Source organism: Excalfactoria chinensis, chromosome 6, assembly GCF_039878825.1.
Source record: "Excalfactoria chinensis isolate bCotChi1 chromosome 6, bCotChi1.hap2, whole genome shotgun sequence".
In the NCBI taxonomy this organism is placed as follows: Eukaryota; Metazoa; Chordata; class Aves; order Galliformes; family Phasianidae; genus Excalfactoria; species Excalfactoria chinensis.
In genome coordinates this window covers 26,302,952-26,330,876 of record NC_092830.1, presented here as the reverse complement: position 1 = coordinate 26,330,876, position 27,925 = coordinate 26,302,952, and the positions used below count along the sequence as shown (strand labels likewise).

The 27,925-nt window shown below is 48.5% G+C and overlaps 1 protein-coding gene across 1 annotated transcript; it reads left to right on the top strand.

The window, feature by feature from the left end:
- The first annotated feature begins 39 nt into the window (after positions 1-39).
- Positions 40-27,925, top strand: ARL3 (ARF like GTPase 3). The gene is made up of 6 exons (XM_072340979.1): positions 40-173; positions 8,611-8,754; positions 9,565-9,681; positions 14,078-14,128; positions 16,147-16,332; positions 24,340-27,925. The coding sequence occupies exons 1-6, from the start codon at positions 171-173 to the stop codon at positions 24,385-24,387; spliced, it is 549 nt and encodes a 182-aa protein (XP_072197080.1). The 5' UTR covers positions 40-170; the 3' UTR covers positions 24,388-27,925.

Sequence of the window (27,925 nt, the reverse complement as noted above, 5' to 3'; positions counted from 1 at the left end):
GGTGGGAGGGGGCCGCGTGCTCTCTGGATGGGGGCGGGGCTACGATCGGCTCCGCCCCCTCCCGCGGGCCGCGAGCGCGTTCCGTACGTCCGGCGGGAAGCGGTGACGCGGGACGTAGCGGCGGCGTGTGTGACGCAGTTGCCCATGGTAACCCCGCTGCCGCGTAGAGGATGGTGAGCGGGGCGGGGGCGGCGGGCCGGGCCCGGCGGGACAGCGGGGAACTGGGGGGGTCCGGCGGGAGATCGGGGCGGTGGGGGTGCCGGGGTGCCCCTCGGTAGGCCGGGAGGGGGCCGCGTGGGCCGGGTAGGAGGAGATCGCTTGGCCTCGGGGCGGTGTGCATTTGGGGCGTCTGGCCCGAGGATCGCGGCTTGGGGGGCCGCGTGGGGATCCGTGGGTCCTCGGCGCCGGTGGGAAGCAGAGCCGCAGAGGCCCGGTTGGCCCGAGGAGAGGAAGAAGGGAGGACTGACAGAAGGGACCAGGCAGTGATGGGGGCAGCGCTCAAGCACCGAGTGCTGGGGAGAGCGTGGGGGCACCTGTGGCCGTGGAAGGACCATGGACAGGGCAGCCGGGGGAAGAGCTGGTGGTGTTGGCCCCAGCACAAGACATGGAATGTTGGTCCGGAACGGAACACAAGGATGCTCAGAGGGCTGGAGCACTTCTCCTATGGAGACAGGCTGAGGGGCTGGTGTGTACAGCCTGGAAAAGTTGGACCTGGGGAGACTTCAATATGGCCTTCAATATGGCCTTCCCAGAGAAGATGTGGTTTCCCCATCCCTGGAGGAATTCAAGGCCAGCTTGGATGGGGCCCTGGGTGGGCTTTAAGATCCGTTCCAACCCATCCGTTCTGTGTTGGTTCCTGGGGGCTGCAGAAATCGAGGGAGCTCCAGGAGGGCATGCGGAGTTGGAAGGGCTGTTGATAAATGGCCTTAAAAGGGGAGCTCAGTCTTGGCAAAGAAGCCTGGGTGAAGGAGCTGGGTGTTTGGGCACGGGTAGGGCTGAGACACTGCCCAGGGACTGGGAGAGACCTGGATGGGATGACCAGTTTGGGAATCACTGTACCGTGCCAGTCACAGTTGGCTGGCTAGGATAGGTTGATGGGATTTGGGTGCTCGGGTTTTCTGCCGTGGGCTGGGGAAATGGGGACAGCACAGACTGAAGAGAGAAGAACTCGTTGTGGGAAGGAGTAGAGGAACTTTGGTGCTACTGAGAGAAAGAGATGAACCAAGAAGGAAAGGAATGCTCAAGTGTAGAAACAAATTATTGAGAGGAACTGGAGCCTCACTGTATAAGATCTGGTAAGGACGGAGGACACTGCTGGGAGACAGATGTGTGGTGAGGGTGAAATGTTGCCTGTGTCAGGTTAGGGTGAGGCTGAATGATAGACGTGGGTGCTGGATGCTGCAGTAGTTGGGGTGGGACGGGAGATGCTGGTGGAATCCATCAAGGACTGTCAGGAAAGGATGAGTGGGGATCAGCAGAGGGGTGGTTGGGGAGCTGCAGCTGGGGTGCAGCATGTGCAGAGAGCCCAGGCTGAAGGAAATGGTCATGCGGGAAAGAGCTTCTGTAGCACAAAGCTGTGTTTTGTCCAGGAGCACTCTGGATTCAAGCTGTATTAATGCACAGGAGGAGGCATAAGTGAGAACAGCAAAGGCAGCTCCTCATCTTTGCGGAGTTAATTCTGGCTGCATCCCCACCTGCCGTGCCACAGAGAAAGAGATTGAGATAAAGTCTGTGAGACCTGCTCTATTTTAGATCAGGCGATGATGGAGCTTGTCACACCAGGCACCAAAGCCATCACAGGATGGACATCTGCTGTGGAGATGAAGGCAGCTGCCTCCAGCAGCGCCATGCTTTGTGGGACGCATTTGGCCTGCAGCTGCTACCAGCCAAATCTGCTCTTCTGCTTTGTGATGTCCTGATAAACTGGTGTAGTCTGGGATCTGGCTGTTGTTATGTGAGCGCTTTGTGCACGGGGAGGGTGGACTGGGTGTTTTCCAGTGCTTGTGTTATTTGGTACAGCATTTTAATGCTTCCTAGTCTATTTTTCAATTCTGGGAGTTGTTCTAGGAGCTGCAGCCTCTCAGACGGTGTGGGTAACGGACTGGCTGGGCTGGGCAGCAGGCTGGGGAGCTCTGTTACTGGCTCTCTGAAGTCTCAGCTTTCCCTAAAACTGAATAACCCTCCATGGCAGAAACTCTGGAACAACAGCCGATACATCCAGGGCAGCTCTGCCGATCCAGACAGCCTGACATAACAATGCACTGCTTGCCATCTGAGCTGCCATAGCTGCCCATGGGCGCATTTCTGACCCATCACGATTGCGCTGGTAACCACCGAAACCCCCTTCAGTTCTGCTTGCTCCTATTCCAGTGATAAGATGGTTAATGCTGTCGTTTAAATTATTTCAGTGCTCATCCGAGTAAGTGCAGAGGGGAAGTGCCTTGTTCTGCAGAGCATACCAGCACTTCTCACAGCTGTGAGGCAGGGGTGCTGGAAGGTCGTAGGTGGAGCACGGAGGGAAAGAAGAGCCATAAAAATGCATAGCATGAGAGATACGTGGCGCTGAAGGCTTTGGCTCGGTTGAGCAGCACATGTGCTGTGCTCACTGCAAGAGTGAAGGGAGATGTTACATGAAAGGGTAAGCAGCCTTCAAAAGTTTTGGAAGTGCTGTGTGAAGCAGAGCTTGCGGCCTGCTTGTCTTCACCAAGTGAGATGGTATGTTGCTGATGGGGGCTGGGGGACGACCTGAGTTTTTCTAAAGCTGTTGACTGAAGATGACATCGCTGCATCAAAACCAGGCCTGTCAAAGCCTGGCCCCACTGTGCAGCCGAGGAAACTGAGTCACGGAGTGGTTGGATGACACCAGGCAGATCTTGTTCAGAGAATGAAGGAGCAAAACGTGTAGTCAAACATCTTCCTCCTGGCCTCGAGCTCCCAGCTTTAACAAAAGCAGCAAGTATTGTTGCCTGCTGCAGGCGTACCTGCTGCTCAGAATTTTCCTTTGCCCCTTGTCTGACATGGAGGCTGTACCCAACCGACTCCATTAAAACAAACCATTTTCCAAAGCTTTAGCAGTGCTCTGCTGCTCCAGTTTCCTAGCAGAGTTGCACATCACTCATTTTTCATTTATTTACTGGTTGTGCGATAGCTTTATGGGAAATAATGTGCAAGGAGTGCAGCATACCAACAACTGGAGGAGGTTTCCAAGTACTGCGCTGCTGAAGGGGAGACAAAGCGGCAGGCATCAGCAATGCCCTGCACAGGGCAGAGCGCTTCCTTGAAGTCTGCAAAGAGCAGAGGAGTTTGCTTTTAATTATGAAAGGAGAACTCATGCTGGTGTTGGTTAATGCACCGAGAGAGTGAGTGCCGTGTGACCTCTCTGACAGAAAACTGTGTTAGTAGGTTTGAGCTGGAAGAGCTCTGTAGGTGACTCGGCTCCAATAAATGTGGGATTTCAGCACAGAAAAGAAAGTCTGCATTGAATGACACCATATGGTGGAGACATGCAGCAAGCAAATGATTTCGTTGGGAGTTCTGCCAGAGTAAGAAGTATTGAATAAACCGTGCTCAATAGATTAATTTACTTCGGTTGTGTTTTGAAAAAGGCTGGGTGATTTTATGACCATTAGTGACATTTGCAGTTCTGCAGCCGAAGATAAAGGTAATCAAACGTCATTCTTCAGGGCACCAGCTAATCAGTGCAGTTGTCAGGCCGGCTCCCCTCCTCCAGCTCTGTATGTGCAGAACCACACTCAGGACTGCAAATGGAGCCTCAAACATTCACTGCTGAAAGCAAGAGATTGGGCTCAGCAAAACCTCTTGTCCTTCCCCAGGCGCGTGACTCCTGTGTGACCGCCTGCGAGCACCGCTTGTCCCCGCTGCCTTCATCTGACTATTTAGAAATGGTGAACTGCTGCTGCATTGCTTGCTGAAAGTCGGTGGTGAGCAGGGCTGTGCTGTGCTCGGGGTGTGAAACAAGGAGACGTTCCCCCTCCGTGGTGAGAGATAACAGAGCGATAGGAGGAGGGTGAATTCGAGGCAGGTTTGAACTTGGCCCCTCTACCGCCAAAACCTCCTGGAGGACTGTAGGTGTGGCAGACACAGAATTAGCAAGAGAATCGTGGGCCGCTTTGTGGGTGTTGTGTGAAGTTTCTCCCACGGTTGTAGGGGAGGCACAAAGGGGTTGCTGGAGGACAGTGAGACACTGTGTGCTGCTGGGGAATGGAACCGGCACCTCCGCGGCTCATGAGCTGGCTGGAAAGGGCCAGGAGGTGAAGGTCTGACCCACGGCCATGGCAGTGGGGAGTCTGGGCAGGGGGGGGTGGGCAATGTGATCACAGTGGACAGAGAGGCGCAGGGTTTGTGGCCGTGGTGCATCTCGGTGAATGGATTCCATTTCAGCTGAATGCCCGCATCCACGAGATAAGAGATTGCTGGTGACGGAGGATGGTTTTGTTTAAAATTCATTATCTGAGCTTTGTGGTTAATAAAGTTAAACAGAATACATTTACTTCTCTTGCCTAATAGGAATCAACTGTGCTGTGCCGTGGCTTGCGGGCCGAGCTTTATCCATGCCCCTGTGTGTCCTGCCTTCAGTACGAAGGGAAATTGCTCTTTCCATTATGGTCTTATATTGCCAATCTGATACAATATTTAAACAGATTATCTCAATGCTCTGTTTGTCCCAAACCAATTTCTGTTTTGGCCTATAAAGCGAATCTTCCTTTCGGCGGCTTCTGTGGTACAGGATGTAGTTACATGCATCAACTAGTTCAAAAGGCCCATCTACAGCCTGGATTTAAAGCTGAATAAACCCACAAAAGCCTTAGCTAGGACTATAAATGTCACCGTATTTTTATATATGTCTGTATTTTCTTTTTTTAAGGAGAACAGGATTACTGCATGCAGCTATAACTGAACGTCCTTCGATAATTCAGTGGGTATTTTAAACCTAGCAATGATAGGCTTTCATAAAACCGCACATCCCTGTTTTCAGAAGGATGCTAATAAGATGGTTAGCTTCCCTTTCATGCTCAACGTGTTTATGAGTGCACTTACCCATTTAGTTGCATCTCTGAATTTAAAGCCCCGCTCTGATTTCACAGTAATTGTCAGGAGTCTTTTTTTCTTTTCCTATGTCCCCACTCACTGTCTGGAAAATGCCGTCTTCTTGTTGCTGACCCCATCAGTCTGTCTCCTCACAGTGCTTGTAAAGAAAGCCCTCTCCACCAAGGATAATGATGTTTTTAAACGAGCCAACCTGACATAGGACACATAGTTTGCTTAACCCTGATGTGACCAAGTGGCAGTCGCTGGCTGGCCATGCCCTGCCTTGAGTTGCTCCTTATGGCTGCCCTTCTCCAAAGGCTGCACACGCTGCCATGCTGTGCTGCTCATTACCCAAACAGCATCTGCAGTTCCCTTCTCTGTTACAGATGCCGCAGTCTGCTTAGTCTGTGCAGCTGCCGTGCTGCCCTTGCAATTCTGCTGCCATCCCTGCAGCTCCTCTGCCAGGACCCATCCTGCTCCTCACCCCACCTGTGCTCCCTCCTTGCTCAGGGTACGTTTGCTTGCGGCACCGCCTCAAGGCCTTGCTCCTCTCCCTTGGCATTTGAGTCTTCTCTTTGCACCACAGTTTCCCATTTGGTGGCTTTTTTACCCTATGTCCGCCATGGATATCAAGTGGCTGTTTCCTGTCTCTCATTGGGCCAAGTTGGTTTCAGCGCCGTGTCTGCAAGCACAGAGGTGCAAATCCAGTAGCATGTGTGCAAGGAGGGTTGCTTGTCCCTTGTAGTGCCTGCACGCTGCAAGGAACTCAGCTGAGTTATTTTTTTCCAGGCTACCAAGCTGTCAGGAAATGCTTTTTGTCTTCCTAACTGCTCACAACAACAATAAAAAAAACCCAGTAAGTATATTAGAAACCAGTCTGTGCCCAGCATTACTTAACCTTAAGTATTCACTAATTAGGGAGAAAATGCTGGGTGCCAGTAGTTAATAATATTTACAAAATACTAACAATTGCAGTAGCCTGGGCTATTACTTGGCTCTCAATTCAAGTTGTGTACACAAACCATGTAACCTATGCTGGCGGTTACTGAGATAGAGTCCACCTCTCTGTGTTGGCCTGCTTGTCTTCCAGCCTTTTAAATCAGCTTACTTTATACCTTAGAGAATACTTTTATTTCTATAAATATCCTCCTGTCCATTGGCTACCCCAGATAATCCTGCGATCAGCCGTGCAGCGGTGTCACTCGAGCAGAATATGGAGCGATGCTGATCGTTCTCTTGTAGGCTGTCATACTGGCCCAGAAATAGCATCTGTCTACAATGGGAGCAGCTCTATTAACATTTACAACAGTTCCTTTTCCCGACCCCTGGGAATTGCTCCCTGGTAGATAAGCAACACTTGGTAATACGTTGCTTTGCGCTCGCTGTTTCGGAGTTGAATTCTGAAACATAGCGGCTCCTAATCCTGATCTGCTCTGGGATGCCCTGCTCCACTCTTAGCAGTGCTGCGAATAGGATTAGCATTGCAACAACTTCTTTTTTTAACCATGAGCAATAAACTGAAATAATGGGGCCTGGTTCAGAGCCCTCTGAAGTCGGCAGCGGCGCTTTGATGGGTCCGTGTTGGCTTGGGTCAGCCTGTAGGAATGGGAAATTCACAGCCTTTCCTGGGAAGGGGGTAGAACGTGTGAATTTTAGAGTTCCTGCTCTCGTGGGGAGCTGAGCTCTGTGTATTTAAAGGCCAACAAATGCAGCCATAAATCTGACTGCAGGTGAAAAAATGTGCGGCGTGAGTCGGGCACTTACAACTTGTGTGTTGAAGGGTGTGCAGGCACTGGGGGCCATCCCATTGCTGGGCATTTTTCCTGCCCTCCACCCCAGCATTGCTAGGCTGGGGGAGCTGCCTGCACTCACACAGCATGGCCCATCTACCTGCTGCAGCTGCACAGAGCCAGCTGTGGGCACCCGGCCTCGGCATGGGGTGTCACAGCCTGGGCTGCAGGTGATGCATGCGGGCATTGACCACCAGCAAGCAGAGCCTGCTCCTGATTAGCACCTTGAGCTGGGCCTGGCCTCCCAGGTGTTTAGCTGAATTTCTGACCCTCAGCTTTCCACAGAATTGCAGTCACAATGGCAGCCATGCAGCATTCTACAAATATCCATCACACAGTTTCAGTAAGTTCCTCCTCTTCTTTCACGCTGTGTATTTGTGAGCTACATCTGCTAATTAAATAGATAGCCAACAGATTACTTCCAAATCCAAAATGCTTGGAGGGGATGGATCAAATCTAACCTATGTTTGGGTCTGGTGTATTTTCACACCGTGCAATGAAAGCTTTGACATCATGACAGATAGAGCCACGTCCTTTCCAAACTGCACTTTGTGCAGCAGCAGCATCCTGAGGACAGGCTTCTGATTGCTGTGATCTGGAGGGGATGGGGAGCAACCTTCATGGCTCAGATAGTCCTCAGCTCCCAGCAGGAATATTTAGAGGGCGCAGTTCCTCTTAGCAACAAAGCACTTTGTGACATTTAGCTAATTTTGCCCTTGCAGGTCGACAGGATTTGTTGTCTCTGTTTTGCAAATGGGAGAACAAAACTGCTTTAGAGGCGGGTCCCCGCAGCCCAGGCTTGTGCTGATATCTGTACTTCTCATGATTGCCCTTCGAGACATGGCAGTGGTCTGTGGGAGGCTGAGCAGGATCCCGAAGGCTCCAGAAGGAGCTGTGGGTGCATTTTCCCTGGGGTTTGCCCAGGCAAACAAGTTTCAGGAGCATCCGTGTATCTCAGCCCTTCTTCTGCGGGGCTGAAGGTCCAGATGGAAGGAGAGTGATTTGCTCCCTGTGGTTGCACGTCAGGATCTGGACCATTTTCCATCCATTTCAGAAAGGTGCAGGTCTCTGACAAAAGCTTGGGTGTGCTGCTGTAACGTGCACAGTTGTAAATGAGCTGACCTGCATATTCTGTTTCCTAATCCTGAGTGATACTGTCAGCTCAGAGAGCTGAGCCTGGCTAATGACTGAAATCCACTGTGCTTTTCTTAGCGAGGACGTGTGGTGATCTGAGATAGCTGTTAAGTGCTACATCCTGAGAATCAGAACTGCACGTGCCCCATGGGTCCGGCATGTTTTAGACAGATAAACGGGGTTTGAGATGATCAGGGAGTTACTATGAAAAGAACTGATGTCAGGTATGCCGTAACCTACAGTTAACTAGGAGGGAGATTAAATTAATGGGGTTTTCCCTCTGATAAAGATAATGAAGAGCTCGCAAGGACTTGGTTTGCAGCTCCTACATGTAATATCCTTAGGCACTGCCTTCCTGGCATAGGCAGTGCCAAACATCTTTGCGACATGAGTGATGCAGCCAGTGGTACATCACACTGAGTGGCATTTGTGCTGCCTGAGACCTCACTGATGCTCTTGGAGATGAAGGAGAATTGTGGGGAAGGGGAAGAGTAGGAAAGGAAACAGGAAGAGGGTAGGGGTTCAGTCTGTCCTGGAATCCAACACTGAACAGAACCTGTTTTAAGGGATGGGTTGCACAGCCTGGTGGGGAAAGTCAGAGGGGAAATAACAACTACAGCCTCTCTTGCTAATTTAGGGTTTACTGTCAATCCTGCGTAAACTGAAAAGCACCCCAGACCAGGAGGTGAGGATCCTCCTCTTGGGGCTGGATAATGCAGGCAAGACCACACTCCTGAAACAGCTGGCGTCTGAGGACATAAGCCACATCACACCAACACAGGTGAGGAAGGCCTTTATCTTACATCCAGCCAACTCCAAACATCCTGCATATCATCATTCCCTCTCTGGTACCTCTGGCCCCCTTTCTTTGAGCATCAGGGTTGGGGAGAGAGATGTCACCCATCAGAAATGCTGCAGCATTGCTCCTGTGTTGACCAGAGGAGGTTGCTAGAGAGCTATGGGAGATGCTTCCCCCCACCCTGTAGCTGCCTTGCAAAGCTCCCAGCCCCAACACCCTAATTCCAAGTCCCAGTCCCCTGAGTGCTGCGGCAGCACGTTGCCAGCCCACGCCACATCCTGTTTTTCTACTTGAATGCCCTTTCAGTTGGTGCTTTAATTGATGAAATGGACCCTTCAGACATGCAGCTGTTGCTCTTTTAAGCCTGGCATTAGTTGCGTTGTGTCGAATTGAGCTGAGACCTCTGGCTTCACGTGAGCTGGGACTCTCTACTCAGCTTTCACAAGCTCAGTCCTGCTTCTCACAGTGCCCTTGTTTTCTCCTTATCTGCAGCTCTCCCACCTCTTCCTGCACCCACCCTGCTGAGCCTTTCCAGGGTACTAACTGCATCATATGTTTCCATAGCCATGACAGCGTCAACCCTTGACCCAGGAACACAGGCCAGCTGATGGTTCAGTGGCTGTGTTCATTTTCACCAGTGTCTCTCCCGCAGCCGATCCATCTTTATGGCTGCCTGGCCCATCTCACAGCATAGTGCAGGCATGGGATATATAAGGTGCTAATGCCTGCCTGTGAATCTGATCCAGCCGCTCAGGTTTATGCTCTATGTGCCTTTGTTTCTGCTCTTTCCAGGGCTTTAACATCAAAAGCGTACAGTCTCAAGGCTTCAAGCTGAACGTATGGGACATAGGCGGACAGAGGAAGATCAGGCCATACTGGAGGAACTATTTTGAAAACACTGATATCCTTGTAAGTATTGGCTGCAGTTGAATGCTGTCTTCATGCAATCCATGATCTTGGCCAGAAAGGAACAAGTAGCGTAATGTCCCAGTTCTCAGCAACACCATTGCCATCATAACAGGAGTTATTCCAAGTGAAATGGCAAGATTGGTTGGGTGCACTAAGAAAAATACAGTGATGTTTGGAGAAGCCGTTTAGTTGTATGTTTTTACTTCCATGGAACGGTGCTGGCTGTTGCCAGTTCCTTTCTTCTCATCTCAGGCTCTTTCAAATAAGCGAACATCAATAACCTGTAGTTTTCCCATCTATGGCTCTTTTCACTGGAGACTCTGACAGCCTGTCATGGGTATGAGCGACTTAAGCCTCGTGTACGGCATTAGGTCAGTATATGTATTTTATAGTTGGGGAAACCGAGGCACAGAAGAGTTAAATGTTGTGTCTGGAATCAGACAAGAAGGCTTCTGGCTGAGGGACACAGAGAGACCCCTTGTCTTTTCCTTTGGTCCTTTCATCATTACACTGTCCTTTAATGTTTTTGACATCTTAGCTGCAGTTACCTTACAATTAGCTACAGTTGACTACCATTATAATTACACTGTGGGACCATGCCAGAGCTCGTTACCCTGGGACCTTCTAAGTGCTATCCTGACTAGTTTCAAAGAGCACCTCTAAGATGCAGCCACACGTGGCAGGATGGAGACAGTCTGGGGGCTCCAGGCCCACCCCCCTGCTAAGCACTGTTGCCAGTGGGAGCAGAGAAAAAGCCATTCTAAGCAAGGTCTGCAGGCTCCCATGGGAAAGCAGGAAGCTCTCTCTGAAAGACGCCCTTCCTCCCTTCTGTCTCACACACACATACATACTCACTGACTTGCTGGGAGCTTCAGTTCACTTCCACAGTGAGGATCAGTGCAACTAGGAGTAGGGCTCTTTGCTCTGAGGCTCACGTCAGGGTCCTGAAGGGCCTGGCTGTACCTGCAGGCTTAGAAAACATTGTCCAAATGGGTAAGTTATTTAAATAGGTGTAAAAAGTCCCCTAGTCTCTTCTGCAGAGCCTCTTTTTCCAGTGTTAATTTGAAATCAGATGTTTGAAGGCAAGCTCCATGGCATAAACCTGAGTGGCTGCTTTTTCAGGGATTAATGGTGAGATCTTTATAAAGAGAAAATGTCTGTTTGAAAAACTAGCAGGACAAACTACATATACCCTTCTGTGGACGTCAAGAAAACATGGCATGGCTGCAGTTCTATCATGCCCACTGAGTCTGAGCTCTGCAGCTGCTGGTGGGGTGAATGTAGATTTGCAAATCAAAGTCAACACTGCAAAGCAGCAGCTAGGGGATCTTTGCTCCAGCAGTTGTTCAGACTGCAGAGGCTGCGCAACTGCAAAACAGTGCCTGTGAGGCTCTGCTGGCAAAGCAATGAGCTACGCTGGTCTGTAGTCTTCCCCCCTTCCCAGGGTGTGCTGCAGGAGAGGTGTAGAAATAAAGGTGAATTCAAAGACAGAGGATGAATACAGCTGTGTTCCCAGCCCTCCTCCCACTCTAGCTAAAGCAACATGCAGAAGAAACCTTTCTTTTCATACAAGTAAGATAGTTGGTAGAACCAGAGTCAGTTTGGAGGAAAGCAGCAGTGTGAATTCAGAGAGGGAATAATAGATGTGCATGTGGACATAAGCCTGCACTCCCTACCTGCCAGGTAGCAGCCAGTCCTGGACTGTCCGCACGTTAGTGCAGTGCTTTGCCACATCGGTATGCACCAAAACTGGGATAGCAACAAAAAGGATGAGATCAAGTTCTCCTGCCAGCTCTTGCACCCCTTAAAGCCAGTAATTCATCTCCTCATGAAACCTGGTCATGCCTCTGTAAATTGAGCTAACAAATCCCTTGTATTATTTCCTCATCCAGCCCCACCACTTGCAAAATTTCTGCCCAGCTCACTTAGTCCAGGTTTTGTTTAGGCCTGCTATTCAAAGGAGACACCCACCCTTACCTGAGTTTCTTTCTCAAGCTCCAATACACTACTTCAGGGCTGCTCAAACTGGCAAACCACGTTACAAAACACTAGAGCCAGAAACAAGCCTTGTGTGGGCCTAGCTGCAGAAGAAAGATGGAAATAAGATATACCACAGTTCCCAGGACCCCCCCCGCTTCCGCCTTCTCCTAAAATATACTGCAGAAAGCAGAAAGGACCCTTTAAAAAGCATTAAAAAGCAGGAAGTGATTGCAGATTCAAATCCATGCAGGTGCCTTTGAATGAGTGCTAGGTCTTGCATCACACACCTGTGATATTTGGAAGCTTAACCCAGGCAAATAAGGTGTGGATATCTGGCTGATTGCATATTCAGACAGGCACCTGCAGCTATTTGGCACAGTGGTTTCTGGTTTGGAATTAGGCACTCTGCACATACTTTACCTTCTCTGCTGTGCTTTTGTGGCTTTTGCCCTGAGCACTGTGTCTCTGGTTCTCATCTTGCAAGATAGTTCCCTAGCAAGAAACAGCGGTGCAGGAGAAAGCCTGGCTGGCTGTGACATGGGACTCCTCCTTGCCAGTTAGAGAAGCACCATAATACGTAAGGTATCACCTTTTATCTAAGAAGCAGCACTCTAATATTGCATTCACGTGTTGCTAAGCTTCCCCTGAGATGTCCTGAAGGAGGAAAGATGATAATCAAGTTTCACAACCACCACTCTACATCTTTCTTTCTTTCTAGTCCATGCTTCCTGCCTCAAATGGGATGCAGGGGGGTGGGTGCTTGGGAGGGGCAGAGAAGATGGGTGTAGCTGATGCAGTACTTTTGCAGGTGCTTGGGATCACACTGCAGGGAGAGGCTGTGTCACGCATGCTCATGGGCTTTTCCCCATCACGTGGCACCAGGCACATGCACTATTGCAGTGTCCCTGCACAGCTGCATCCAACCCTGCTATGTATGCATAGGGTCTCTCAGTGTGCATCAGCCACAGGGAGGACCAGGGACCACAGCTGATCAGCTAAGAGGCCAGTGAGCTTGCAGAGATTCCTCCTTCTCAAGGCTGGCACACAGATTCTCCAGCTTTCATCTGGTCCCATTTTAAACAACCCTAGCACTGCTCACTGAGGGTGTACCTACAGCTTAGTAAATAGTGCTGCTGGAGATCTTCCCTCCCCCTACTGTTTGGTCAGAACTATCCTGGAGGCATGGAGTTTTGCGCTGAGACTGCCTGCAAGGATGCCATTTATCTTGATGGCAGGGTGCTGTGCTCATCTATTCCCTCAAAACCAGGCTGACACTTGCTCCCTGTAAGCTACCAAAGAGCATGCAGATGACATCCTAGCAGCTTCAGTCAGCACTGATGAAGAATGGCAGGGGCTGGAAGTGAAAGACTCGGTGTTTATCTCCAGTCCTGTCCATGTCTGCTGCCCCAGCAACCTTCCCCTTCCTATACGAGGTGATTCTTGTTTGGATGTTATACAGAGGTTCCCCAGTTTCTTTAGTAGTTTGTTATGTGTGCTTTCTGAATTACAGTAGTGCTGCTAGAGGGAGAGAGGAAGGGTGGCTGGATTTACTGATCCCTTACCTAGTGGGGTCTTTGAAGAGCCTTTTAGCCTGTGCAGGAGGCATTTACAAGAGGAAAGCAAGACATGGCATGCTGCTGGAGTGGGCGGGGACCCTCTACAAAGGCAGGGAGCCTGCAGGCTGGAGAACCACCCTCACCCAGGGTCAGATGTCTGCCTGGGACCTCCTCATAGACTGTGAGATGTGGTGCCCAGCTCCGAGGAGATGGAAGAGCTCTGTGGTCAGACTTCAGGAGCCAGCTGCTGCCTGTCTGCTCTGCCACCCTTAAGGACAAGCTGACAGCTGAAGGCAGAGTCTTGCAAGCTGGATCCAGCCATTGTCCCCAGCCACCTGTTCCAGGAGGTCGTGGTAGGACAGAAATGCAATGTCACCAATATATTCAAACTTCATCTGTCCCCTGAGCACCGTTATATGCCACGTTGGCTTATGAGAAGGTGACGTGTTCTGCTAGAAAGCAGCTTGGTCTATTCACAACACTGCAGCACTGTTTGAATGACTGTGTCTGGATCCCCCACATTTTGCCATCCTGTACTCGACTTCAGCCTGCAAGATGGCAGTCTGTGGAGATGCCAGGCAGTCTCCTATTCTCTTCAGATAACACGGAGCTGGTAAAAGCATCCCCAGTACTGCCGCCAGCCACTTTCTGATCCTAACCACATGGCTGTCCACTCCCTCTGGTTTTGAAGAAGGAGGTTTCTCTCTAAACGTCATGGTGTTTTGCCAACACTTGGTGTATAAATAATACTGAGTATCTTTGTGGCCAAAACCATAATTATTAGGCTTAGCTCATTTATATGATACTAAGGAAGAGTGTCTTCTGGGAAAAGTAACTTTTTCCCCTCATTTCTTTTTCAGATCTATGTCATTGACAGTGCAGATAGGAAGAGGTTTGAAGAAACAGGTCAGGTGAGTTACTTATGCCCAGCTTCCTTTGAAGTAACGGAGTGCTTCTGAGTGCCCCTTGCTCACAAAACTTAGGGAGATGATTTTGTTGTTTATGAGGGAAATTTGCATTTCAAGAGAGACTTGCCTTTCAACATCAATGCAGATTATTTTGGTAGATGTGAAACAAGGAAAATAGGTAGCCTAATTCCGTTTAAATAGAACGGTTTTCATTAAAACTATACAAGAATAGCAAACGGAGCCCAATACTGGAAGAAAAAAAAGAAATAACACAAAAACTTTTCTAAGTCCTTTAAACCTTGCCAAACCAAGACCCTTAGGAATCTTATTTCCTTATTTACGAAGTTGAAATGGAAATCATATTGACTTGATTGTCTTTTGGATGTAACTGAAAAAAAAAAAGAACAACAAAAAAACAACCCAGGAAAAAACTTTGTGACTAGAACTGGCTAGAAAAGAAGATTTCCATTCTGCAAAGTTTTGATGTTTTGTAATGGTTTGTGTTTTAGGATGGAACAAAAAATAGGACACTTGAACTTTCTGGTATAAAAATTGGCAAGTGACGGTGTGTCAAAATACCTGCCAGCAGATTCACCCCTTGAAATGGGAGTCAGAAATGAGGGACTAAACCTAAAGCCCTCTGTTCTGCCTGCTTTGAAGGAGGCACTTGATCTTTTGTCTCTGGAGTCTCAAGGGCACACCCGAGCAGAAGGGCTGCTGGTTATTCGAGGAGCAGGGGAAATTTCTCTCCTGTTGATGCCGTTTTGTTTTATTATCAGCAATTAAATATTCGTTAGGCAAAAGAGAGGGGGGGAAGCAGAAGCGTAGAGCACTTGCCTGAGTCAGGTGGACTCGGGCTGGAGCCCTCACATTTCCACAAGTAATCTGATTTCTATAAATCAGCCGTGTCAGATGAAAGAGACCTATTTGGTTGAAAAATTCCTGGCCAACTCTGTTTATAACTCTGTTCTCTCACCCTCATTTCCAAACCAAATATTGCTTTTGAGGGGATGAAATCGGATTTCCACTGCAGTTTAGCATCTCCCTGACTGCGCTCTTTTAATCCAAAAGTTTCTGGTCAGTGAATGAAAGATATCAGGACAGCATATGAGAGCAGAACCTTTCCAGCTAAATAAGGAGCCCACAAAAACCTCATCTACTCATCTCTCTGCAATGCCAGCAGACACTACAGGTTGAAGTTCTGCCGGGTTTGCCACACGCTTACACACAGGGAAGCAACTTGAGGCTGTGCTTGTTTCACATGAGGCCATTGCACAACCCTAGGCATGAAGTATTTCAGCCATCACAGATCTACTGCAGATTCAGATTTGGGCTATTGAGAGACTCTCTTTGAGTCATTCTGTTTAGAATGAACAAACCCATTTCTCAGGATGCCACCCAATGCGTACTGTGCATATGGAGCTAAAATCCAGCTTGCAGAGCTGACCTAGCTTGTCTTCAGCTAGCCAGTGCCTTCAAAAGCATTGCCGCTTTCTTGTGGGATTTCCATTTCTGGGCGAAAGGAAAAAAAGAAAAGAAAAAAAGTCCTCTGCTGCTCAAGTTGCAGTTTATGGAACTTGGAACAAACTCCTGAAAGTCATTATTAGCGCAGATATCAGGGCTGGTGTCAGCGCCTGCTCAGGTACAAATGCCAGTCAGGCAGTAACTTAAAACAGATTCCTCATCCTGCCAATTTACATGTTTTGCTGCTGTTTCATCAATTTTGGTCTCTGGAGAGCAGCGACTGGTAAAACACAGAGCTGTAGCCTTTAAGGCAACTGCTAATTTCAGACTAAGATGAAGATTTTTGTAACCTGTAATTGGAAGAAGTAGCTTTTGAACCTTGGGCTCGGATGATTGTATACATTTTTCTTCTCTTATAATAAGAACACTGGAACACGCTCTTCCAGCATTTGCCCTAAATATATTTCTAATTAGAGACAACCACTGGTGGTTGAAGATTTTCTTCCCTTGCCTCCCTCCGCCTTCCCCCTCACCCTACTCTCTTGTAAACGATATAGGAGCTGGCTGAGCTTTTGGATGAAGAAAAGCTTGGTGGAGTCCCCGTGCTCATATTCGCTAACAAGCAGGATTTGCTGACGGCTGCCCCTGCTTCAGAGATTGCCGAGGGACTGAACCTACACACAATCCGTGACAGAGTCTGGCAGATCCAGTCTTGTTCCGCTCTTTCAGGAGAGGGAGTACAGGTGAGGCACCGGAGAGGGCTGGTTGTGCCAGCAGGCCATCTGCAGAGAGAGATCCTTGTCTGTGGATCTGCAGGGTGGGGCAGGACTGGCTGCATCTCAAAGGAGGGTCAGCAGGGCCAAACACTCACTGCTGGGCCAAACCCTCACTGCTCACAGGGGTCAGTATCTCACTCACCTCCTGCATGGAGGGGAGGGGCAGCCATGGGCCCTGGGGACCTCTCTGTCCCTGGAAAAGGGGGAGCCTTCGCCTCCCCACCTGGGACCCCTTGACCGGGCCAGATGAAGACATTGATTTATTTTAAAGAGACTGCTGTCAGGTTAATCATTTTCACAAAACAAATCGCCTTCTACTATTAACCCCTTTGACTGTTACAAGTGTGCACTTTAGAAATCTGATTTACCTTCACTACTAATGTCATTTGGCGTTTTGCTCAACCCAGGCGCCAGAGAAAATCCGATCAATTTTTCTGATCTGAGAAACAGGAGAACAGCACGTGGGGCAAAGACCGCTTCTAATGGCAGCATGTGGGACGGCACAGACCCGCACAGGGGGCTGAGCTGTGTTCCTGAGCTGAAGTGTAATAGCTGCGCCTTGTGCTCCTGTGCTGTAGCCAGTTCCTGCAGCATAGCAGCTCTTTGTAATGTAAATGGGACCTAGGTTTGTTTGTTTCACTCTTAGGCTTTCCTGAATTAATGAAATATTTGCAGCGCTCCCAATCCGAGCGGTCAGGATTATTCCCTTCGCTGATACTTAAAGAAACAAAATCATGAAGCCATTTCTCTCCGCTGCATATTCAGTGAATTCCTTATTTGCAGATGCTACAGAGCTCTTCAAGGTAGCCAGATCTCAAGCTGAGTATGAAAAGTCAGAGCAGAAGCCCACAGTACTGAGTGGGCAGTAAAATGGCAGATGAAATTCAGTGCTGACAGGCGCAAAATAACGCACACGAGGAACAACAACTCTAACTAGACATATATGATGATGGGCTCTAAATTAGCTGCCATTACTCAGAGAGCAGATCACTGGGAACAGCAGCTCAGTGCTCAGCAAAGGCCAAAAAGGAAAAACCAAATGCTAGGGAGTTACCAGAAACTAGAAAAGGAACTTTCCAGAAAACTCTCTTCTATAACAGAATAAAGGTGTGGTAGGCTCCAGCCTTGAACATGACATTCCTTTCTGCCTCTGTTCCCATCTAAAAAGACTTCAGCAGCAGTAAAATCATAGTCTAAGAAGAAATTAGGCTGAAGGGTCTTTCACTTAAAACATGGCTAACTGAAAGTACAAAAGAGGATGCTGAGGGCCTTGTCCATTCAAGCTGTAAGTATCTCCAAGCATGGAGATTCCCCTGTCTCTCTACATAATCTTTTCCAGCACTTAACTACCCCCATCCAGAAAAATATTGTCCATACATCTGCATGGAAATATGAGAGATTTGAGGATCTTCTTTTGAGATTATTTTGGGAATGATCAGCAGTACAGAGTGACATCTGTAAACAAGGAGAATAAATAGATCGGGATTTGCAGCTTAGAAGAGAGAGAGAGGACAAAAAGTGAGAATGTCTTTGGGGTTTATGAGATACAAAAGTGACAGATAGACTATGTGCTATTTTTTCCACATTGCTAGAGGAAGGAGGTTCCTAGTGAAGCAGTGATTTAAAAGAAATAAAAGCTGCTTCTTTGCTAGTTGCATAATTGAGTTGTGGATCTCTTTGGCTGAAGTTGTTGGGGAGACCAAAGGTTCCAACCGGAGGTCGATTGGTTCAGAAAAATAGTAAGTGAATTTCTAAAGAAGAACTCCTTAGACAGGATCTGGGGATAACTTTTGAGTGAGGAACAGCCTGGGCCGTAGACTGTGAGAAAGAACCCTGTTCCTAGTTGTTCTGTCCTTTGGCATCCCATTGACCTGACCCCTTACAGTAGATACTTAGCTTTGAAATTCTCAATCTAACATTTAGACCTAAATGTTGCAGATGGTGTCCTTCAAAGGCCCATGGTTAGCTAAAATACAAAGTGAGCTGTGTTGTAACCAAACCTGTGAAAAGCTTCAACTCTGCAACCCTTATTTTGAAGTGGCGGTCTTAAGAGGGAGATGTGTTCTGCAGTGGCAGTGTATGTTGAAGTTCAAAGGAATGTGATCATGATCAAGATAGAGAAAGCAAGGTTACAGTTTCAGAGGGTTGCAGACAAATGCAGGCTACCTGCTTCCTTCCTCCAGGACCTCCTCTGTTTTATCTAAGTCCAACTCATAAGGGCAGTAGAGTGGCAGGTGAGATTCTGGGAGGAGTTCTGGATGTGGAAGAGCTACATGACAGAAGATGGCACTTTCTGTTGATGAGCTCTGAAAAATGCCTCATCTCCAAACTGATCTGCAGCTCTCTGAAGTGCCCTGCCCACTTATTTGTTGCTTAGTTTTCCTTTCTGTGCCCTCTCCTCAAAGTGTAGTGCATCTTCATATACATTCAATTGACCAGAATATAAGCCCAGTGTTCTAACCCAGAGAAATTAAATCTAGTTCTGTACTTACTTCCAGAAAACAGAAGAGCTAAATTAAAGTATTTGCAGCCCTATAGATGTTGTTCATCATGCTTATCTGGACAAATTAATTTAGATGCAGGGCAGATAACATATTGTTGTCCCAAGTCTCATTGCTCTAAATACTGCAGCTTATTCCATAAGCGACTGTTGCAAAAAGACAAGTCACAAAGTCTCTGCAGTTTATAGTAAGAGCTCTTATATTTCTCTTGTGCCATAACTCCAGTCCTGTCAAGTCAGGCAGCAAGGATGCCAAGCTCTCCCTTTCCTTGGCAGTTCATTGAACAGAATGTTTTCCAAGATGGCTTTTAAACTAAAGGATTTTAGGTGCAACTGGATCAGCCTAGGAATAGAGAATGTCTTCATTCCTGGGACTCTCAGAAGTCAACATGCTCAAAATGTAGGGGAATCAAAGAAAAGCTTGTTGAGAACATGAGATTAAGAGAGAAGAATTTGAGAATCATGGTACGCTCTGTCTACCAGTGGCTCAGAAGGGAGCTCTCTGTGTATCTAGTGCTCAGGTCACTGCTTTAAGGACTTCTTTGAGAAATGACAATGAGTGACAGAAAAATAAATGAAGACGTGGAAGCATCAGGTATTCAGAATGAAAGCCAAAGAGCAATCACGCTAACCATCACTGCTGATGAAATGCATTAGCTGGAGGAAAATCGAAGGCGTCACCGATGGATTTCACAAAGAAGAGTAGAAGAGTAGTATCTAGTACTGAGCACATGGAGGAACAGAGTTCATGGGAGAAGATCTTGGTGATGGCTTGTAGGAAGAGCAGTGAGCAAAGATAAATAACGCCAATACGTGAAGGAGAAATAGTTTGAAGGTCATTTAATTAGTTTAGCTGCTAGCACCATGGTGTATAGAATTGGGTAGTTAAGACTGGGGATTTCAAGGTTAATGAGATTAGATCATGGTTAATAGAATGATATAAATTTAGAGAATTTAACTATTATTTCAATTGGGTTATTTAATAAAACTGTTAATTAAGGTGGGAATCCATATTGTCATCTTCTCTTTTAAAATTAACCATTGGGGACTCGAGAAGAGGGGCCCAGCAGTGTTCTGAGCAGGTTCAGAAGAGAGGTGGCTGGGTTAACTGGAAAGCCCACACAGAGCCCTTTGGAAGCCAGCTGGCATCCTGCATTGTGCCAGCTGAAGACTTTGTCACCTCCAGAGTGAAACCATGGGCAACACTTGCCTGCTCAATCAGCCCTTGTAATGCTATTGCAAGAGGAGTGACATCCCTCACCTCAGAGGCTATTTCAAACAAGCCTTCTGCTTGGGTCTGATTTTAACCTTCTGACTAGTTATCAGTCAGGAAAGCCTTTTCTCCCTGCCACAACCGTTTGGACTCTGCCTCTGGAGCAGCAGCAACCTGTTCCAGCTTACACTGGGATCCTTCTGTATGGTGCAACAAATGAGGGAGGGGATTGGCAGTTCCAGCAGAGAAACACAAGGGAGACCTTGCCTCACAGCAGCTCTCCATTGCCATGTGGGCTCTCCTGGGGTTGCAGAACCTATACATGTTCCATCATGGCCAGCTGGGATGAGGTAAAAGCAGAAGGGACTCCCCTGCTTAGCTGCCCGCCCTCTTGCTGGAGATGCTTCTGAGGGGCCAGTATGTATTAAACATGACTCAAGACTTTGGACCAGTTTGTGCTCTGCAGCTCATTTCTTGTTTGAAACAAGAATCTCAGATCAAGGCAGCAGGAGCTCAGCCTGCCCCAAGGAACCTCCTCCAGAGCGATGCTGCAGCATATTGTGTCCAGAGTCTCCCAAGCATAATAGCACCCAGGAGACTATTGAAAACCAGTGGAAATGAGAGTAGCCACTAAACTCTAATTTATGCCAGAGCCAGTCTAGCCCAAAGGACTGCAGGATGGGCTGTGCACTGCTTATTTCTCCCTGTTGGGCTCCATTCTCCACTGGGAGCCCAGTGGAGCCCAAGACCAACGTGATGCTGATACTGCAATTCAGCACTTTGACAGGGGCAAGATTCAGAGCAGAACTCCCAGCAATCTTCTGTGTTATATCCTCTGAGCTCGGTTTTGTCTAAAAGATGTCTAAGCCACAGCAGGCTGGCCAGAGATCTCCCACATCTTAAGAAGGTTCTGGGGCTACTTGTGAATGTGATTTTTAAACCAATTTTGACTACTGCAGCTCTCCTGGGGCAGGCAGAGCCACTTGTGATGAGGAAAAGCAGCAGTATTTCCAGATTACAGGGTGAAGTCTTGTGATTTTTAAGCAGGGTAAAAAGAGACTCTACAAGGCTGCACTGGGGATACAAGGTCTCAGAGGACAAAAAAGCTTGCACCCAGGCAAAGACAAGGATGGTATACTTGTGGGAGCCTATAAAAGCCTGCCTGTGTGCTGAGCAGAGGAGCAAAGAAATGACAGATAATGAAGCCACAGTTCTAGCTGTGCAGAGGAAGAAGAAAGTGACAGTTAAAATAACATACACCAAAAATGCTAGAGATGGAGAAATTTGTACTTGCATGACCCAATTTGTTATGGCAGACAGAAGATTACATGAAAGGATTAAGCTTTGCTGTCCTTAAGGTCACATCAGGGGTCACAAGTTTGTGGCCTCGCCTGATCCCTGGCTTGCAGGGGAGCAGAAATCAGGATGCTTTTTTATGGGGTGGAAGGGACTCATTCGCTGTGTTTGAAGTCAGATTACTTCACTCCCACAGCCACAAAGCTGATAACGCAGAGAATAAGCAAGCAGTGGGCTAATCTCAAACAGGACTTTGCATTCCTCCTGGGGGAGGCTCTACCAGTTTGTTCCCAAAGGGTGTCACAGCATAACTCCCCTGGTGCAACAGCAGACGTGACTGCAGCGAGGCGGGGTTGCGCTAAGCAGCATTTCTCTGCAAGGAGCATTATCCTCATCCCTGGAGTTCTCTCTCTTTGCTTTGGTAAAGTTTACTAGCTGCTTGTTAAGGAGCTAAGAGAGCTGAAGCTGAAAGATCTGAAATCTTTCCCTGGCTAAGTTTTCCCATGGTTGACTTGAGGCTGGAATACTAATATTGTATCCGGCTCCATCCTCAGAATATCTGCCAACGTCTCTGTGTCTCAACAAAGCAGCCCAAGGACATCTATCAAGATCTAAATGTTACTGTAGGGACTGTACTTTCTGCACAGAACCATCTTTTAAGCATGCAGATATAGGGACAGAAAATGCAGGGACAAAAGATGACTGCAGTTGACTCCTCGTGGACTCGACTCTTTCAAGCATCTTTTCCTCCTTCCCCCATGCTTTCCCCACAGACCTCTTTGTGTTTGTAGCAGCTTCCCTCCATTTCTCTGTCTCAACAGCCCCCTGTCCCACTTCACACCTTAGGTAGAAAAACTGCAGACGTACCTTTTTGTTTCCCTTTGCCTTCTGTTGCATTTGCTGTTGCTCTCAGGGCACCGCGGAAAACATGAAGTTGCACCAGAAGCTGCAGCAAGGCCAAAGATGAGGAAGATACATCACACGTAGAGCTAGCCGCATGTTTCCTCTTTATCACTGTCAGGCAGGGAGATATTCACAATTAAATGTGATTTTTCCTGTCAATTATCTTATGCCAGAAGAGAGTTTTAAAATCAATTCCTGCTTTAAAAGTTCAGCGACCTACTTACGTATTTCAAGCCTGTTTGGAGTTCACCTTTCCTCCTGCATTTTGCTATGTCATTCTTTTGCCCTCATTATATGCTTGATGCAGCCAGGCTCTCAGCCATGGTAAATCCCATCATAAACTCTGCTTTATGACCCTCACCACGCTGGTGCTAAAACGGCCTGTCTTTCCCCTTCCCGAGCTCCCCTGATGGCAGCAGGCAGAGTTTTAATCACCGTGAATTCAGGTTGTGGTCAGATTAGGTAGAAGATAGGATGGGTGTTTGTTGTTTTGCAGTGATGCATTGTTTCTGAGATTACTGTGCTGAATAGCAGAGGGTGTCAGCTGATATTTATTACTTTAAGCTGTCTCAGCTGTTCTGGTTCAGCAAATAAACCTACATTCAAAATGAATGAGGAGCTCTGCTTGCCTTGTATGCCATGATGTGTGCAAATGTGATTATTGCTTCCGAGGCAGGGGAAGCTGAAATCATTGTGGGAGCATTTTTAGTTATTTATTTATTTTCACTCTTTGCAGGCAATCATGCGCATTTCTAAAGCACACAATGGAGCCAAAGGCTTGACACCTCTCTTCCCAGCCCCATTGTTAAGCCCTGGCATTCCTCTGGCTGGGAACGGCTGGCTCCCTCTCTCTCTAAAGTGATAAGCTTTAAACCGCGCTATTGATTGCTTAAGGCATTACATGTTTTACACCTAGGTTATCGGTGTTATTGAAAGGGGAAGACACAAAGCTACTGGGCCTTAAAATGAATCTACTTCTCGTCTTTTCCCATTTGCTCTGAGGATTTCAGACAATTTGTTTTACGCCGATCTCTGCTGTGGAGATAAATAAATGGAACTGGAGGCAGCAGCCCTCCCCCAGGTTCGAGGTAGCAGTGTTATTAGTACTGGGCCCCACATGCAGCCAGCACAAACTGGGCTTGTTTATTCTATAACACAGCATGTTGACCATTGAACATAATGCACTGAAATCCTTCCCGAGCTCCAGAATGGCTTTCACCCAATTTACAAGCACAACCGTGTCCCATCCCACCTGCTTTCTTTCTGCCCGTGGCACCAGCAATGCCTTGTAGGTAGGGTAGAGGTGGGTTTGCTGGGACACAAATATGAGAACTGTACATCCTGTACTCCGTTCTCTGCTCCTCACATCAGAGAAGTGACAGGAATGGGATAAAGCATCACTTTGTCCTTTAGGGGCATGTCCCGTTCTGGGACCTCAGCAAGAAACTCGCACTCAGTTATTCACAGCTGAAGGGCTGCCCTATTGCTTGCAATGGCAAGAAGTGCTGCACACGTTTTTACTCAAGTACCCTAACGAGCGTGTGGGCATCCTAACACGTGACCACCCCCGTTCCCACTGTGTTACCCCACAGCGCCTGTTCCTGAGAGGCACAGAGTCCACATCCCGTGATTAAAGGGACTTTCGTCCATCTGAGCTGATGTGATTTGCCTGGGGACACACAGGAGGCACGCAGCTGTGCAGAGAATTAGAGGCACGCTCTGAATATGGAGCTGGCTGTGTAACAAACAGCTTAAAATGCATAGTCTCAAAGACAAGGTGGCACGGCCAAGGTTACACAAATGATCTGAACCCAGAACTGAGCCTCGATCTGCTGCTGACATACCTTAACTGCAACGTGATCCTTCCTTGAAGGACCGAGGCATAGTGACAGGATGAGATGATGATACTTTTTATGGTCAGAAGAAGGCTCTGATAACCGAGCAATGAAACGCTTGCTCTTACGCACGGTGGTTTTGGGTGCAGAGCGCAGGTATGGGGCAGAGGAGGACTGGAGATTCGCTTTCCCTTCCCTTGACTAACACTGCCTTTCTCTGTCTAAAGGACGGCATGAATTGGGTGTGCAAAAATGTCAATGCAAAGAAGAAATAAAGCGCTCTGAGCTGCATGGAAATGGAGGAGCGGTGGGAGCAGAATTCTAGCCTGAAAACACTAATTTGCTGCTTTCTGACCAAATGTTTTTCCATCTGTGCACAGCTACAGCTGTTAAAAGAGAAAAAAAAAAAAAAAGACAGAAAAAAAAAGGGAACAACATCGGTTAAAACCTACTGCTGGATTTGGAACCTGACCTGCTCTTTAGTATCGGTTTTTTATCCCAATAAAGGAATTATATATTTCCTCCCTATGCATAAATAGTATTAAATGTCTGAATAGCCAGCAGATTTGTAAGCAGATGCAAGACTGATTCAATGTGAAGCAGAGGGAGTGGTGAGTTACTGTAGTTGCTTAAATGCATAGGAGCTGCCCTATCCGTGCAGGCTTGCAGTTGCTGAGGACACGCTCAGGTGTCAGTCACAGCTTTTCCTCAGTGACAGATAAAACGTGGTTTTGTTACCAATTGTGGGTAGTTTCTTAAAAAAAAAAACAACTGATAAAAAGTCATTTGTGTAATGAGGGTAGAAGACTTCAGCATATTCCTATAGCCATAAAAGAGGAGTTTGATCATAACGAGACACTGTTACATTGCGACGCCGCCGTAGAAGGAAGAGGGTTATGTGTGTATAATTGAAGCTCTTTACAATTGGAATAATGCAGGATGAGCGTGCCTGGGGCTTTTCTCGCAGCTGAAGGAGAATTTAGCCCGGCGTTTCACCTTGAGCCAGCAAAAACGTGGTTCCTGTGTTCAGTAAGCTCCATATGCGAGATTAGTCTTGATGTTGAACAATCCCTGTTGATTTTCCCTTGATGTTAAGGCAACTCCGCAGCAAAATGCAATTAAGTCCGTGATTACTTTCTAGAATGAGATAGCGGGTCCCAGGCTTCCTTTCTGCAGTGTGCAAAACCCACTCCCACCCTCCTCAGCAGCCCTGCATGGAGGTGCCCAGCCCGCTGCCAGCTGCAGCTCATCCGGGTGGAGGTGAGGAGCCTGCAACAGCAGATGGGAAATGCTCTTTATAGCTAGGGTTTGTTCTGCCCTGAACTGCCTTTCCTGCAGAAGGACGTGGTTGCTGAGATAGAAAAGCAAACGCTTTTTCCACCTCCTTGTCCGTGATTCAAATCTATCCCCAGCTGACGGAGGGCAGGAGTCACTTAGCGCGCCAAAGCAGCCATGTCCTGTTGAAGCGAGCCTGGTGACTCCTGGGCCAGTTTCTAATGCACAGATGGTAAAATAATCCCACTGCCCTGCTTGCCAGCTTTGTTTGCTGCCTGCCTGTGAAAGGCCAGGGCTGGCTGGGGACCGCCTTACCCCTTCCACCTCTCGCAGGCTGGCGGCACGGGGCGAGCTGTGTGTCCTGCGGCATGTGGCTTCACCACGCGCCAGCGAGCTGACTCATGGAGCCAGGCGGCCTGCTGACACCCCCGGAGCTCCCCACCTCGCTCGTCCCTTCCCCAGGACATCTCCAGCTCACGGCAGAAACATCTGCACTGCGCGTGAAGCCACCTCCGTGTTACAGCCCGGCAGATTGAAATCGTCTGGGGCAGCTTCCAGGTCCCCCCCGTACATCGGGATGGTTCAGGGGTTGGGCTGCGCGTGGTTCAGCTGTCGTTGCTGTGGCTGGGGGCAGAGGGACAGCTGGGACAGCAACTGCTGCAGCAATCCGAGTGTAATCTGCCTGCGTCTGTGAGTCAGCACCCTGAGTGCATCTGTCTGCAGCCCAGGCAGGACGTGCAGACGGAGTGATGCAGCCTGCTGCAAAAAGCAGGGCTGGGAGGGGAGCAAAGGCTCTGGCGAGCTGTTAGGCAATAGCTAATGACACAAAGAAGTGACACGCTTCCAGTTGGCGTGCGTTGAGCAAGGAGTCGTGAGGAGGGATGTTCGTTTAAACAGAACAACTGTGTTAGCTCATGGGGAGCCCCAGGAAGCTGAGCCCTCGTGTTTCTGGAGCCAGAGGAGGAGAAATGTATCCCAGCACGTGTGTGAGAGGTCCCCTTTTCCTCCCTATCCACACATTTGCCTGATGAAAGTGCTGATGAAGTGTTGCAGCCCCTCCTGGAAGGTGTGCTTTGGGCTGTGGGATGTACTCCCAGGCTTTACGCTGGCCATCACTGTGCACTGGGTGCTGTGTGACATGCTTTGGCTCCTCTCCTCTGCCCCATCAGGACAAAGCAAAACCCCCCTCAGGGCAGAAGAGAGCCCTCCTCACCTACAGGGCTGCAGAGCTGGGTGCTGCCCCGCTCCCTGCTATTTCTTTAGTTACACTTGGAAGCATGTATAAAATGCTGTAAATTTACTCTCGCTCCAGTTTGGAAGGAAAAATTGCCTTACTGAACTCAGGATCCAGAAGCGTTTGCTGGCTCGTTCCTTATGCTTGCACACATCCTGGTTGCTTGGTCCTGCTCCAGCCAGAGCTTCACCCGTCATCTGGTAGATGAATGTGGTCTACCTGGGAGGATGGAGGTGGAGGGTTACAATGACTGAAGTAAATCATCTCGCAGTAATGGCCATAAATGTTCTCTGTACTGTAAGCTCTGTGTACTGACCTGGTGGAAATGTAAAGGGATGTGGGGTTCTGCTCACCTCCCGCTCTGCCCCCAGCAGCGCCCGGCTCTGTACCACCTGTGGAGCTGGGAACGGAAATGCTGCCCCTCTGCCTCCCGACCCCTTTGCTTCATGCTAATGTCCTGAGGAGGCTTTGTCCTTCCACCTCTCTGCTTTGCCCTCTTTGAAGTAACATCCGAGGAAAGCAAACCATCTCATTGGTATGGGTGGAGCTCTGCCGCGCATTGCATCGATTCATAGATTTTTAAAGCCAGAAGGGGCCATTATGTTCCTCTCTCCTGACCTCCCGCATAACACAGCCCATTAAATTCCACCCAGCGAGGCTCGCTGCAAGCTCGATGCCTTCGCTTGAATGAGAGCCCCTCTGCCAGGCAGGCAGCGGCCTGATTTAAGGCTCTGAGCGACGGCCGAGCCCAGCCTGGGCACGAGGAGTCTGTCACAGGGGTTAATTCCCTTCTCGGGGGGAGGCTGTCGTGCTTCACTTTCACATCATTAAATCTGGTTTTACCTTTGCGATAGATTAAAGACGCCTCTCCTGCCCATTGGTGTTCTCTGGAGGGGAAAGATGATGGAGATGTGAAATTCTCCAAGGGCACGGCAGGAAATGGGGCTGTGATGTTTGAAGCAGGGACTCGTGCCCACAGCCCACCTCCCCAGTTGGCTCCGATGGAGAATTTCCCTCCTTGCCCTCGTGTTGTTCCCCTTGTGAGCCAGAGGTGTTTTTCTCCATCAGAACTGTACCTGATCAGCAGACGGCGTTGGCTGACTGCAGTGGGGTGAGGCCTCTCCTGCGCCGCCTCTTCCATCGCGGTCCTGCTGCGGCCGGGCCCACACAAGCTCTTTCTTTTATGTTCCCTTTCTGAATTCCACCAAAAAGGGGTAATTGCAATATCTGCTCATGTTGGTACTCAGTGTGTGGTTTAGATGTCTTTGTCAGAAAATAAATAAATCAGTACAATTTAGTAGAAA

Coding starts and splice junctions, on each gene's coding strand:
- ARL3 (XM_072340979.1), top strand. Junction 14,129..16,146: donor GGTTTGAAGAAACAGGTCAG/GTGAGTTACTTA, acceptor TAAACGATATAG/GAGCTGGCTGAGCTTTTGGA. Junction 16,333..24,339: donor TTTCAGGAGAGGGAGTACAG/GTGAGGCACCGG, acceptor CTCTGTCTAAAG/GACGGCATGAATTGGGTGTG.